Source organism: Limulus polyphemus, unplaced genomic scaffold (assembly GCF_000517525.1).
Source record: "Limulus polyphemus unplaced genomic scaffold, Limulus_polyphemus-2.1.2 Scaffold1152, whole genome shotgun sequence".
NCBI lineage: Eukaryota > Metazoa > Arthropoda > Merostomata > Xiphosura > Limulidae > Limulus > Limulus polyphemus.
Genome location: NW_013666762.1, coordinates 204,468 through 219,782, shown reverse-complemented (window position 1 = coordinate 219,782; position 15,315 = coordinate 204,468). Strand labels below are relative to the sequence as shown.

Genomic DNA, 15,315 nt, shown 5'->3' with positions numbered 1-15,315 from the left:
ATAATGTGTTAATTGTCAGTACGACTTATGGAGTAATAATGTATTAATTGTCAGTACGACTTATGGAGTAATAATGTGTTAATTGTCAGTACGACGTATGGAGTAATAATGTATTAATTGTTGGTACGAATTACGGAGTAATAATCAGTATACATTTTAAACAATATGTATTTGTAATGCTCTTGCATCAAATAAAAGCTTTTAAGATAAACTACAAAATAATGTTCAATTAAAGAAGAATGAAATAAATAAGTAATTTTTTAAGTCAAGGATTGGAAATAGAAATAATGAGCAGAAACTAAGATTACTAACTATTAGGCTTATGGAAAAATAAAAGCTTTCAAGCTTAAGCCAAAATCATTAATTAGTAAATGAGCATTCATCTTTATCAGCCTAAAGTATGCAAGGACATAAATAAATTTATGTATGTCTTTATTTTAATGACATATAGGCTTTTCGTGTACTTTGTCATTAACTATATGTATTATTTGTTAAGCTCTTCCATTGCGTTGGCTTAATTTAAAATAAAAAATCTGATTTAAGTTTAACCATACACATACCGTATTATAATAATAAAATCATAGAAATACAAATATTGAAATACAATAAAAGTATTTTATATCACAGCCATATCATATTTGTGTGTCCTTCATAAACTTCTATGATTCACATATATATATATATCGAGTCTGTTTATCTGTCGATATTTCTCTATTGATTTGGGAATTCATATTGTAGAAGACGAGTTTCCCCATATATAAGGTTTAGGATACAAGACACGATCTCATCAATTCTTAATTTGTTAACGTCACACGTGAAATTTTAATAAAGTGATTCAGTTTCATTTGCTTGCATGAATGTTGTCGACTTTTTCTTGAATTCTGCTTTGTTTTGCACATAACTGGTTAAAAACGATTTGAAAAAATATCTTTAGAAATAAATGTTTAAATATTTTCAGTGCACGAAAAACAAAATAAAACTTCTAAGTTCAATTTATAAACTTTTTACTATCCAATATCAATCTGATTTTCTCCAAATATACTTCCCGATGGATTGTTTATATCTCAAAATTATTTCATTTCCCGTGATATATGAAAGACGCAGTTCCTAAGAACTACAACCCACTACACTGTATACTGCCCTGATGTAACACAATCTTATTATTGTACGGAATATTTATCATATGAATTCAGTTTTATCGGAAGTTTAACAGTGTCTTAATAGATGTTTTTGCATGAGATTGGAAATAGTGTCACAATTCTTTGTTATGAATTACGTGTCATGCTTTTATTTTATTAGACATAACCAAAGATTCACTATAGATAGGATATAAACTCTTCCATTTAAAACTTTCTCTCAGAAAGTAATCACTTTGATATGATTCACAGATGCTTGGAATACCCCAAATATAATACATTTAACACCATTTTCTCAGAACGAAATCATATTGATATTATTCACAGATGCTTGGAATAACCCAAATATAATACATTTAACACCATTTTCTCAGAACGAAATCATACTAATATTATTCACAGATGCTTGGAATAACCCAAATATAATACATTTAACACCATTTTCTCAGAACGAAATAATATTGATATTATTCACAGATGCTTGGAATAACCCAAATATAATACATTTAACACCATTTTCTCAGAACGAAATAATATTGATATTATTCACAGATGCTTGGAATACCCCAAATATGATACTTTGTATACCATTTTCTCAAAATCATGTTGATATATTCACAGATGCTTGGAATACTCCAAATATAATACATTTTTTGTCCATTCTCTCAAAGCATAACCACATTGATATATTCACATGTGCTTGGAATATTTCGAATTCAATATTTGACTGAGGAATAAAGTCCAATTCTAATATTAATATGATTAGTTATTTTCCTTTTACTGGTTTTTAAAACTTTTAGGCTAGGACATGAGCTTTTTTTACCTATTCTTACAGGTCATGCACTCGTGACTTGACATTATAGGATACCTGAATATTACAGTAATTAGTCAGCTAAAACATAATGTTAGGGTGGATTCAACTCTTATAGTTCTACACTATATTGCTGCAATAATTAATACACAGAAACATACAGTTTCAATCCCCCCTCCTCTTTACCTATAGCATATATATATTTATTTATTATTTTTTTCAGATTAAAATTTTTGGGTGAAATAAACTCTAAATTTATCGTCTTTATCAGCTGTCTAGCAATATACAAAGCACGTGAAAACAAAAATTGATGGATAATAAAACTAAAATTGTTTGTTTGTTACGAATTTCGCTCAAAGTTACACGAGGGCTATCTGCGCTAACCGTCCCTACATTAACAGTGTAAGACTAGAGATAAGGCAGCTAGTTATAACTACCCACCACCAACTCTTGGGTTACTCTTTTTACCAACGAATAGTGGGATTGACCGTCACGTTATAACGCCCCCACGGCTGAAAGGGCGAGCATGTTTGGTAGGACGGGGATTCGAACCCGCGACCCGGAGATTACGAGTCGAGCACCCTAACCAACTTAGATTAGACACAAGAAAAAAATATATTACTGTTGTTAGACATTCCAGGTCTATTATTTTGCTTTTCAAAGTTCGTCCTCGCCTATTCAGCCGTGGAGGCGTTACAATGTGACGGTCAATCTCATTATTCGATGATAAAACGGTAGCCCAAGAGTTTTGGCGGTGGGTGCTTCTGACTAACTACCTTTCCTCTAGTCTATATGTTCAAAATTAGGAACGGCTAGCACAGATAGCTATCGAGTAGCTTTGAGTGAAATTCAAAACAAACCAAACCAGTCCAAATTTCATCTCCTCGGGGGCTAATAAGACACTTATTGGTAAAAATTAATTAAAACTGTATAGCTATACAAATTGTATTAAAAGTATATGAAAAACTGAATAGATCAAAATAATTTACGAATAAGGCAAAAAAACATCAATTTTTGTATAGTGAATATTTTCATGCTTGTTTATAGATGGGTTAAGACAGAAAAATTAAATGAATGATTTATTCACAGCCGTGAATTTGTCCATTTGGAAAGTACCGAAATTCCGAGCTCAGTTGAACACTACCTACTATATCATTACTGTCCAATATCACACTTTCAGGAATTGTACTTTAACATATTTTTCTTTAGAACGTGCCTATAAACTCTAGTAAACCGACATTCTGAGCCACTGAAGTGCCACTAATCATGTACTGGAAATATTACATAGCCATGTTTGATTATTTTTAATTTTACCTCCCTTTTCACAAGCACTTTACGTTTGTTTGTTTGTTTCGAATATTAGCACGAAGCTACACAAAGGCCACGTACGCAGGCCATCTCTAATTTTGAACAGATTGACCGGAGGCAAGGCAGCTAGGCATGTCCGTCCACCGCCAACTTTTAAGCTATTCTAATCGAAATGTAAAATTTGACCGTTACTCTTATAACGCACCCTTAGCCGCAAAGAGTGGAACTAAATTTTGCAGCAACGGGATACGAACCACGGGCCTTCAGATTCACATGCTAACAGAATGTAATTTCTGTATTTTTGTTTTATTAAGCCTTACTGAAAGCTTTTTCTAGCTATGATTAGAAAATATCTGACTAAACGAAGGAAACGTGTACTTTCATTCGCTACATTAAAGTATTGGCTGTTCATAAAAATTCCCTTAGAATTTTTCCTTACTGTTGTTTCTCTCTGTTTATGAGGTTCACAAGGCAGGGTACAATTTAAGGAAGTGTTTACCAAACGAGGGGACTGAGACCCCCAGCGCACTCACGGCTCCAAAATTCGGAGCGCGTTTTTTGTACAAACGGGACGCGAACCATGAATTCATTGATTCACAGTCCGGGCACGCTAACCACTAGGCCATACCCGACTACACAAAAAACGAAGATAAATGTTTTCTGTAGACCTACGCCCCCTAGTGGCACAGCGGTAAGTCTGAAGGCTTATAATGCTAAAAACTAGGTTTCAATACCCTTGGCGAGCATAACACAGATAGCCCATTGCATAGCTTTGTACTTAACTACAAACAAACAAACTTTAGGTCTACAGAAAATGTGAAATTATGTTAATTGTTCAGTAGGAATGTAAAATAAATATTAATAAACTGGACCACTAAGTTCTAAAACAAGACAAATAAACGTATTTATACGACAGCCTTTTAAAACTTGCAGGATCTGTTTATTGCACGAAGATCATACCCGATGAACAAAATACTTGTAATGTAGATGATGCCTAGTTATACGTTTTTGACGATGTAATATTTTATCACCAGTGTCATATATACATATATTCCGTTTGATGATGTCAAAATCCTCATTTACTGGGGCTTTAAGACTATTCAATATTTGTACAAATTATTATGCATGTGTATACTCATTAGATGTGTAAGTTTTTCTAAAGGAAAATAATAGCGAGACGGAACGGATTTCGATAAAATTAATGGCATTATTATTGAGATTTGAGGCCTTAGAAACCACATAACTAAAGCAGTTAGTATTGAGGAGATGTGAACATGTGTTCGAAATCCGCTCGAGTTCAGTTGTAACTTAAAACGAAAAGAAAAAAGAAATAGCATAGAACGGTGTGATACTCTCAACTTTGCTATCACAGGAAGGAAAAGTTAGTCCATCATATTTTAGATAATACCGTCGGTATAGTCAGTGTTTTCACTTTCTTTAAGCAATAGTAAAATTAGACTCAACTCCACTTGCTTGTAACTGGTGATCGCACTGTAAAGAACACTTATAAGAACAATGTTTGGATTTCTCACCCGTAGCTTAGTAAACTATAATAACACAGGAAACTTGAGAAATGTGTGGACCTTCCCTTATTGAACCTATAGCGTGTAGTAAAACTAGTTTTTAATGTATTTAACAGTTAAGGAAGGTTTTCAAACCCTAAGCAGTGATGAAGACAAAATTATTTTCAAGACACTCTTACACTGGTAAAGAGAAGTTTCTGAACGTCACAACGAGCTGTAGTTCACCCAGATCCCAAACGGTCCCTCAAGATGACCAGAAAGAGGAAGTCTACACCGTTTCGAATTCTTCAGGAGAATCCCATGCCATTACGACCAGTTCTACTTTCCCTGAGACTTCAGCTTCTTCCACAGACATGGACCGATCAGGAGGTAGACCGGACAGCGAGGGAGGGTCCAATGATGAAGACCTGTACTCTGATAAGCCTCGGAAGATTCGGAGGAGCAGGACAACTTTCACAACCTTTCAGCTCCACCAGTTGGAGCGTGCTTTTGAAAAAACTCAATATCCTGACGTCTTTACCCGCGAGGAGTTGGCCATGCGCTTGGATCTCAGTGAAGCACGTGTTCAGGTAAATATTTATATTTCTATGATATTCAGAATATTAAACTAAGGATCATGAATGTTTAGAGAATACAGAGCTTGATAATATGAAATATACAAAGTTATGTTATTTCAAGCGTATTTAGGTGTAGTGAGCTCATTTCAGGTTGATAAATACAATTATAAGTATCCTTTTATTTTAATTATAAGGAAACACGGTCGTATTCTTTTGAACGAAATAACCAAGATGTCGCTAACACTAACACACGTTAAAAATCAGACTGTATTGTTAGAATTACTTTCGAAAAAAATACCTGCGTTGCTATGTGCCCAAATCATTATTGACCTTACGAATCATATAATTTGTTTTGATATCTAAACTGAAATCAGTTACCTTGTACTGATAACTCGAATACAATTATTTCAGCGTAGCAGCATACTCAGTTAGTTCTTTCACAAACTCGTATAACATTTAAGTTGAGACATTGGGACAAATTAGAAGATTTCAGCATAGAAAAACACTCAGTCAGTTCTTTCATAATATTATGTAAAATTTGAGATATCAGGATAAATCAAATTATTTCAGCGTAGCAATATACTGAACTCATTAACAATTTCATGGATGCCAAAATATAATGTATTAGAATAAGGTACAAACTTTAATCTCGGACATCAGTGTACATTCATAATATTTTCAATTTGTATTTACATTCTCTAAAACAGAAGACCTGGGGCGTTATAACGTGACGGTCAATCCCACTAATCGTTGGTAAAAGAGTAACCCAAGAGTTGGCGGTGGGTGGTGATGACTAGTTGCCTTCCCTCTAGTCTTACACTGTTAATATAGGGACGGCTAGCGCAGATAGCCCTCGTGTAACTGAGCAAAATTCAAAACCAACAAAATAACTTAAAGAAAAGGTGATGTCACTGCTACAGTTTATTTAGAAGCACAGTGCAGTTGATTCTTATATAAGAAACATTTGGGTGGTGGATATCGTTCTTAAATGATTTACTTCAAAAACAAAAAAATACATTTAAAATTTTTCACGCAAACTGACCTGCAGACAGCGGTTTCAAGAGGTGAAATAGTACTCAGGCATGAAAACTTTAATTTATTTTTCGTTTAGGACTTTTTGTTTTATTTTGAAGTACAGATATGTATTTCATAGTTTACTTTTACATCGTTCCTTTAGTGATTAATCGAATTTGGTCAAAATGTTATCAAAAATAATTATATAGCCAGTTTTGATTTTCTAAACTATATTAACTAACACGTGTACCTCATATATCTCATTTAAAGTTACTTATTAATCTTAGCCTAATTTCCTTCTTGTATTTTACGGATTGTGTTTGAGCTGACCAAAAATGTGTGACATTAAAACCAGACTTAGTTAGCAACTTTTCTATTTTGGCCTTTTTTTTACAAAATTATAGTTGTCAAAATAAATCTCTGACGCTTAGTTTGACGATTTATCTGTAATCGTAGAAAATATTGTAATATATGTTTTTTTTTCAAAACCTAAAATCTTGATAACAGAATGTAGCAGAAAAAAACGTATTTAAGGCTCATTGCTCTTTGAGTAAGTACAAGTAAACGTTTAGCAACAACAGAAGTAAGGATCTAGCTAGTTTTAAGATTACTAGGATGATAAAAATACAGGTACTGAATTTTTCAAGCATTGATAATAAATATGAGCATGTTTGGGATTTGAGGACATTTTAGTTTATTCAGTACCATCCACTAACTGTTTAACATATTGTTGGAGGAACAATTTGACCATACTCAAATACGACTTGTGGGACCACAAGGATGCCATGAGGTGTTTAAATGTGTGGAATTTGAAGACAAGTAAATAACAAAGACAAGACCATGTGGAAAAGGGAAGACTATCCGCTAGGGAGTACAGATAAATTAGTTAATAAGCATAAGAAAATGGAGAGGTGAGGGGTTAAATCTGGTTAACATATGGGCAGTGAAAGAGAAATTTCATGTTCACATTATACGTCATTGAATGTGTTTAAGGAACTCAAAACTCAAAGAAAAGCTATGCCAAGTACGCCATTAAACTCAGACCGTTATCCTATCAACTAGCCATTCAACAATGTGTCATGACACTTCATTAAACTCAGACCGTTATTCTATCAACTAGCCATTCAACAATGTGTTATGACACTTTATTCAACTCAGACTGTTATCCTATCAACTAGCCATTCAACAATGTGTCATGACACTTCATTAAACTCAGACCGTTATCCTATCAACTAGCCATTCAACAATGTGTCATGACACTTCATTCAACTCAGACTGTTATCCTATCAACTAGCCATTCAACAGTGTGTTATGACACTTCATTAAACTCAGACCGTTATCCTATCAACTAGCCATTCAACAATGTGTCATGACACTTCATTAAACTCAGACCGTTATCCTATCAACTAGTCATTCAACAATGTGTCATGACACTTCATTAAACTCAGACCGTTATCTTTCCAACTAGTCATTCAACATTTTAATATGACACTTCATTAAACTCAGATCGTTAGCCTTTCAACTGACAATCAATAATGCCGTACGACACTTCATTAAATTAAGACTGTTAACCTATCAACTAACTATAAACAGGTAATTAAAATAAGATTACACATAAAAAAGACACTTTTTAATTCATTAGTTTCTAAACCATAGTCTAGGTCTGAAACCGAATTAAACCTTAATTACTACAATGAGATCCAGATGACCCAAGCGATTTTATTTTGTTAAAAACTAATTTTATTATTTTATAATAATAGTGAGATATTTTGAATTATCAAACTTAAAAGAAGTTTTTAATACAATTAATACTTTTTTAAAATATATTATAGATACTTTAAATAAATACTTACAGGTAAGGATTCATACATGCGTAAACACTTTAGTGTGTATTCTGAATGATTTTTAGATTAACTTAATTGTGGTATGTGCTAACAATGTCTCAAATGGTCATTCACAAGTAACTTAGTAACAATAGGGAACTTGTTTGATATTTGGTGTTTTCAATCAGAACGGCACCTTAAGCGACACGAGGATTAAGCAGGAATATCAGAAATCCCGAAGTTCAGATATGGCAATTTCTAAGTTAAAACTACTGGCTAGAGGAACGGCAATCAGTCATTAACACTCTCCACTTACACAGCTAGTAACTGATTTAACTGTCACAGTTGTAACGACTCAACAGATGAAATTGTAGAATGTGTTTAACAGCATATTGCGGCTCGAACCTAAGATCTATTGATGAACAGCCCGACACGCTAACACTAGGCCAAGCCAACTAAACAAATGACAAGTTATCAACTTAAATCACTGGCTTTTGGACTTGTATAATGAACAATTGACATCATCAACCACATGTGGAATTTTTCACAATCAAAGCTCTTTGACGATGATCACAAAAAAGCGAAATAAGCACATTTTTGTTGTATTTCAGTGGGGAAAATACAAATAAAACATATTTTGACTCTCTCTCTGATATTTACATCCCACGACCCGAAATCTCGAACCTGTTTATATGAGTTTACTTGTGCTTGGAACCAAATTTATCTAAATTACCCACCTAGAAACAATGTATCTTAGAGTTCTTAAATTTTAATCTGATTCTACTTGCCTGGACATATGTCTCTTGGAGTACTACTTAAGAACGTATTCTAAAAAATTCCTAAACAATATTCAAATATATAATTGTTTAAGCAGGGAAGAATCTGAATCTCCCTTTTCGAATGAATATCCCTCATAATATCATTTAAAGGTTTAGTCTGAATTTCCTTATTCGAATGGATATCATTCAGAATTTCACTTAAAAGTTTAGTCTGAATTTCATTATTCGAATGGATATCATTCAGAATATTACTTAAAAGTTTAGTCTGAATTTCCTTATTCGAATGAATATCCTTCAGAATATCACTTAAAAGTTTAGTCTGAATTTCCTTATTCGAATGAATATCCCTCATAATATCACTTAAAAGTTTAGTCTGAATTTCCTTATTCGAATGGATATCATTCAGAATATTACTTAAAGATTAGTCTGAATTTCCTTATTCGAATGAATATCCCTCATAATATCACTTAAAAGTTTAGTCTGAATTTCCTTATTCGAATGGATATCCTTCAGAATATTACTTAAAAGTTTAGTCTGAATCTTCCTGTTTGAAACTATCTCTTAGGGGTTTACGTAATAAATCTTATTTAAGTCTAGTTGTCTAGCTGAGTACCTCTTTATTGCTGTAAAATGGGATGAATCTGCCTGTCTGGTTGGGTATATATCATAGATAGTCATTCAGTGGATATTCTCTGAATATAACCGTCTGAACTGCTGGGTCTTGGACTATTTTATATTTAAGTATTTTATCTGAATTAAAGTGCCTTGTTGAATATCGTTTGGATTATTAATTAAAAAATCAATGAGTACCTGTCTGATTAGATATGTATCATAGATATCCAATTAATGGATATTCTATGAATTTAACAGTCTGAATTACTGTATCTTGGACCATATTATGCTTAAGTATTTTATTTCAAGTGTTTTGTTGGATATCCTTTATATTATTAATTAAAGGCTTAATGATTCTACCTGTTTGTAGGGGTATTTTTTGGATTATTACTTGAAGAGATGAAATGGATCCTTCTTCTGCCTGATTTGTTACTTCTTGGTGTACTATAAAACAGTGTTCGTAAAGTGTCGTTTCGCTCCATTTTTATATTGAATCACGTTATAAAAGTGAATAAGATAAAGAAAGATAACAGATAGATTTAATTACTTTTCAATTTGAGCTAAGCCTTATTTTGAGGCACTGCAACGGACATGCAAGAATTCAAACAGTACCTTTTTTATATCACAAATATACTAATTACTTTAGTTAGCCCAAACATGCACTCACATTTCTTTGCTTACTGCATGTGTCTATAAGGTTATTGACTATACATGTTATAATGTCGGCGTTGCTATATGAAATAAATATACATAATTAATGTATTGGAAATTTGAAACAGACATAGAATTTAACATCGTGTGTTTTTCTTACCCTACAGTCACATTCCCTTGTGTGTTGAGACGACGCTATCTGATGCTAGCCACTCGCCATATGGTATTAATAAGTACTTTGTCGGAAAAAAGTGCGACTAAACACATGCACATACATTACTGGATACGTGTATTTACATAAGCGAAACGTCAGTCACTTCAACAAAGCAGACAATAGTACGCTATTAATAAACAATCATCACTTTTAATTAACAGTGTCCAATGTTATTAATACATAATAATATATATAATTACCATAGATGATGAGATTATTTTCAGACTATTCTGAAACAATATATCATTATAATTATCAGTGCTATTGATGATAGTTATATTTATATTATTACATTACTTTGAAAACGAAATATAAATAGTGCTGTCCTTTGTCTGGTTTTCTATCTATTTTTTTGCTCTGAATGTCAAAGAAGATTTAAATATCTGTAGTTTCTAACGGTTTGTTTATTTAAGAGTTTTAAGGAAAGCCACGCAAGGGCTACCTACGCATAGTTGTCCCTAGTTTTAAACTAATTGACTAGAGGAAAGACAGCTAGTCAACAGCACCTACCGACAATTTTTCAGGCGGGCTACTCCAATTTGAAGGATTAATAGTGAGATTTGACAGTCACTTTTGCAGTTCTCCCTTAGGTCCGAAGCGAATTTTTACGTAAATGGGACGCTTACCATATATCGTACGATTCAGTGTCCCTAATTTCTAAAATATCGGTGTAACAGTAATGATTCAAAATGTTCCAAAAATATTAGATCGCTTCACAATTATAAAGTGTTTCCAAGTATTTGAGACGCAGAAAACTTTAAACATTTAGCAACTACGACATATTTCAAAAAAGTCTTGGGAATCTTAACCTTTACAAAGGATTAAAAAAACACCTTGGGTCATTTGACCTGCACATTGTTTTAAACAACTGGGTACTTTCGCCTGTTCAAAGGGTTAAAAAAACTTGGATCGTATTGCTTGCACTTTGTTTCATAAAAGTTGAGAATCTTGACATGTACAAAGTATTTCACAAAACTTGAGAAACTTGATATGCAAAAGTTGTCAGATAAAATCAGAGACGCCTGACATGTACATGTACAAACATTTGACACGTACGAATTGTTTGACAAGCCTTTGAATATACAAAATGTGTCAAAAAACTAGCAACGTTTAGCATGTTTATGTGTTACAGTAAAATCTGACACTAAAAATATGAACAAAATGTTTCAAAGACTTTGAAATGCTTGGCATGGGCAAAAGTTCAAATCAACTCAAAAAACTGGCGTCTGTTGAACACATTTAACATACCATATGTGATTGACTTATTAAGAAGTATTATGATTTGCTTCAATGTACGATTTATTTGAAAATTATATGTAAAAATAACAAAATATATTATTTGACCCTGTCTATTCTGAACATGGTTGTATTTATTTCATGAGAAAAATAACTTATAAACTCATATATCACATGTCTTATGAAGCTCTTACTTAATATTACCAGAAGTTGATTATTTCTTCTAGAAAATGGCCTTTGATTAATTGTTGTTGTTAAGCACAAAGCTACATAGTGGGTTATTTGGGCTGTGCCCACCACAGGTATCAAGTCCAGATTGTTAACTTCATAAGCTCACCGCTGAGCAACGGGAAGAGGTCGTATGTAACAGAGTTAGAGCGCTGTATTCTCAAATAGCAAGCAATATATATTTCGCACTATACAGATACCAATGAGCACGCGATAAAAACTATAAATAAAGAACGTACACGAGTGTAAGAGTAGTTGGGGCAACTACCCAAAGGGACAGACATACAAGCGACAGAATGTCGATCCGAAAATTAGTTAATAATTATTATAATAATAAAGAACATGATACGGTGATATTTGACAGAAAGTTTTAAAAAATCCTGTTTTTATTCAGCAAGATTTCGACTCAACTTAGGAAGCTGTCTTCCGGTTATAGCTGATACGCGATAATACGAAGTACTATAGTGAGCGCACGTGAGCATAATGTATACCAAAATAATAAACGATAAATAATAAAATATATTGCTACGACAGTAGTGGGAGGCAGTGTAATTTAAAAAATGTAAACGATTGAAGAGCATTTATCATAACTTTTATCAATAATATTGTACACTTGTTTGTACAAAGGGCTATCTGTGCTCTGCCCACCACGGGTATCGAAACCCGGTTTCTAGCGTTGTAAGTCCGCAGACATACCGCTGTGCCAGTGGGGGGGGGGGGCGTACACTTCTGGAGACAAATCAGTTTTTAAGAGAAGCGTTGAAAGTTTGTTTAATAAATATTGATCCTAAAGATAAAATCCAGTCGAATTACCACTACGTGTGATGAGCGATTTATGAATTTAAAACAGAAGGTTTGGTGATTCTGTGTTAGAATTTAGTAAATGTGATGTTTACGTATTAAAATATGAAGAACGGTTGCGTCTCAGTGCTCTTTGTTTGTATATATCAAATTAGCTACATCAGTAAATATTATTGAACGAGCGTGATTGTGGGAGAACAGGGAGGGACAACCCACAGAAAATCTTGCCTCAAGGTCTTTCAGACCCTTGCTTTACAACTGATGACGTAATTCAAACTGAGGAAACACTGAAAGGGTCACAATTTGTTACTCAAACGAACCCTGTGTTGAAAATTGGTATGTATGTAACTATTATAACTATGACAATGCAAGCGACTGTAAATATTTATATATTTTAATATTTTTTATCTTAATGGCACCTTACGCGACATATAACCGAGTCCGATACCTCTAGTATTTAGGCATAGCCATCCCTAATATAGAACTGAAAACCAGAAGGTTTGCTTGTTTATTGTTAAGTATAAAGCTACACACTGGGCTATCTGTGCTCTCTCCACCATCGGTATCGAAACCCATTTTTAGCTTTACAAGTCCCCAGACTTAACACTGAGCCACTGAGAAGCATGATCAGAGGAAAGAAAAACAGTCAGTATTATCCACAGCTTAATCAAAGGAAAGAAAAACAGTCAGTATTATCCACAGCTTAATCAAAGGAAAGAAAAACGGTCAATACTATCCACAGCTTAATCAGAGGAAAGAAAAAAACAGTCAGTACTATCCACAGCTCAATCAGAGGAAAGAAAAAACAGTCAGTATTACCACAGCTTAATCAGAGGAAAGAAAAACGGTCAGTATTATCCACAGCTTAATCAGAGGAAAGAAAAACGGTCAGTATTATCCACAGCTTAATCAGAGGAAAGAAAAACGGTCAGTATTATCCACAGCTTAATCAGAGGAAAGAAAAACAGTCAGTACTATCCACAACTTAATCAGAGGAAAGAAAAACGTTCAGTACTATCCACAGCTTAATCAGAGGAAAGAAAAAACAGTCAATATTATCCACAGCTTAATCCGAGGAAAGAAAAACAGTCAGTACTATCCACAGCTTAATCAGAGGAAAGAAAAACAGTCAGTACTATCCACAGCTTAATCAGAGGAAAGAAAAACGGTCAGTACTATCCACAATTTAATCCAAGGAAAGAAAAACGATCAGTACTATCCACAATTTAATCCGAGGAAAGAAAAACGGTCAGTACTATCCACAACTTAATCAGAGGAAAGAAAAACGTTCAGTACTATCCACAGCTTAATCAGAAGAAAGAAAAAACAGTCAGTATTATCCACAGCTTAATCAAGGAAGAAAACAGTCAGTATTATCCACAGCTTAATCAAGGAAAGAAAACGGTCAGTGCTATCCACAACTTAATCAGAGGAAAGAAAACAGTCAGTATTATCCACAGCTTGATCAGAGGAAAATCATACATATTTCTAGACATAATTTTAGTTGCTTGATAGAGTTTATAAATTCCTTATAAGGACTGAAGCGTTTCGTTTTTGGTGTTTGTATGTGCAATAGTATCCTAAAGGGAACTCATTATCGGAAGATGTATTCAAGTTGGAATTAGATAAATTCATTTTACAATATTTGATTTTATTTTAATATTTTTGATATATTATTGCTTAGCTCGACTTTTTAATAAGAATGAACTTGTAAAATGTATAAGTAATTATAAACAATACTAGTCTAGTTTCAACTTGAAACTTTCAGTTACTTTAAATGTATGAAACGCGAAATGATTAAACATTCTATGTATATAATTATCATGTAATAATTTTTTAGAATTAAATTTTCAAAAATCCATTAAGAATTGGTCAGTGTGTTGCAGCGCGTCACATGATTTTAACCTCATTATTGTTATTATTAGAATTTTATGTTTTCAATGCAAACATTGTAATGCATTCATAATTAAATAATATTGTATTTTTATGTTATAAAATCTCTGTGTTAACACTTCAGATCAGGTTGAATAGTTTGGGAAAGAGTCGATCTAGAAGGGGTGAAAATTCATTTCCAACTCTTGACAATATCCACCTCCGTACTTCACAATTGACGGCTTTGCATCCCGCTGTCAGCCCCCCCCCCCCCCCAACGTGCTGCTTGTTGAAGATTAGAACAATTTTGTGATCAATTAGGAATACACGCAACCGTAGTTATAGGATCAGGGATGGGAAAAACAGTGGTTTCTGGTAGAACACTTCATCCAGTTGACTCAGTGTGACGGTCCAATCTTATTGAAGGCTGTTGTAATCAGTCTAAAACACAGCTGTCGGCAGGAGACAACCAAGACTCTAGCTTCAATATAGAATTTATTTTATATTACTGTTGCTATTGTTACGACGAGAAGCGGACAACGGGAACTTTCTGTTCTTTTAGAACGATGTTTGTTTTTGTTTGTTTTGAATTTCGCGCAAAGCTACACGATGGCTATCTGCGCTAGCCGTCCCTAATTTAGCAGTGTAAGACTAGAGGGAAGGCAGCTAGTCATCACCAACCACCGCCAACTCTTGGGCTACTCTTTTACCAACGAATAGTGGGATTGACCGTAACTTTATAACGCCCCC

The 15,315-nt window shown here is 33.6% G+C and overlaps 1 protein-coding gene across 1 annotated transcript in view; it reads left to right on the top strand.

The window, feature by feature from the left end:
* The first annotated feature begins 4,924 nt into the window (after nucleotides 1–4,924).
* LOC106462369 (aristaless-related homeobox protein-like) overlaps nucleotides 4,925–15,315 on the top strand; it is a 15,154-nt gene continuing 4,763 nt past the window's right edge. Inside the window, exon 1 of the mRNA XM_013922286.2 lies at nucleotides 4,925–5,347. Coding sequence (XP_013777740.1) covers nucleotides 4,925–5,347 — 423 coding nt within the window. The remainder of the gene's footprint in view (nucleotides 5,348–15,315) is intronic.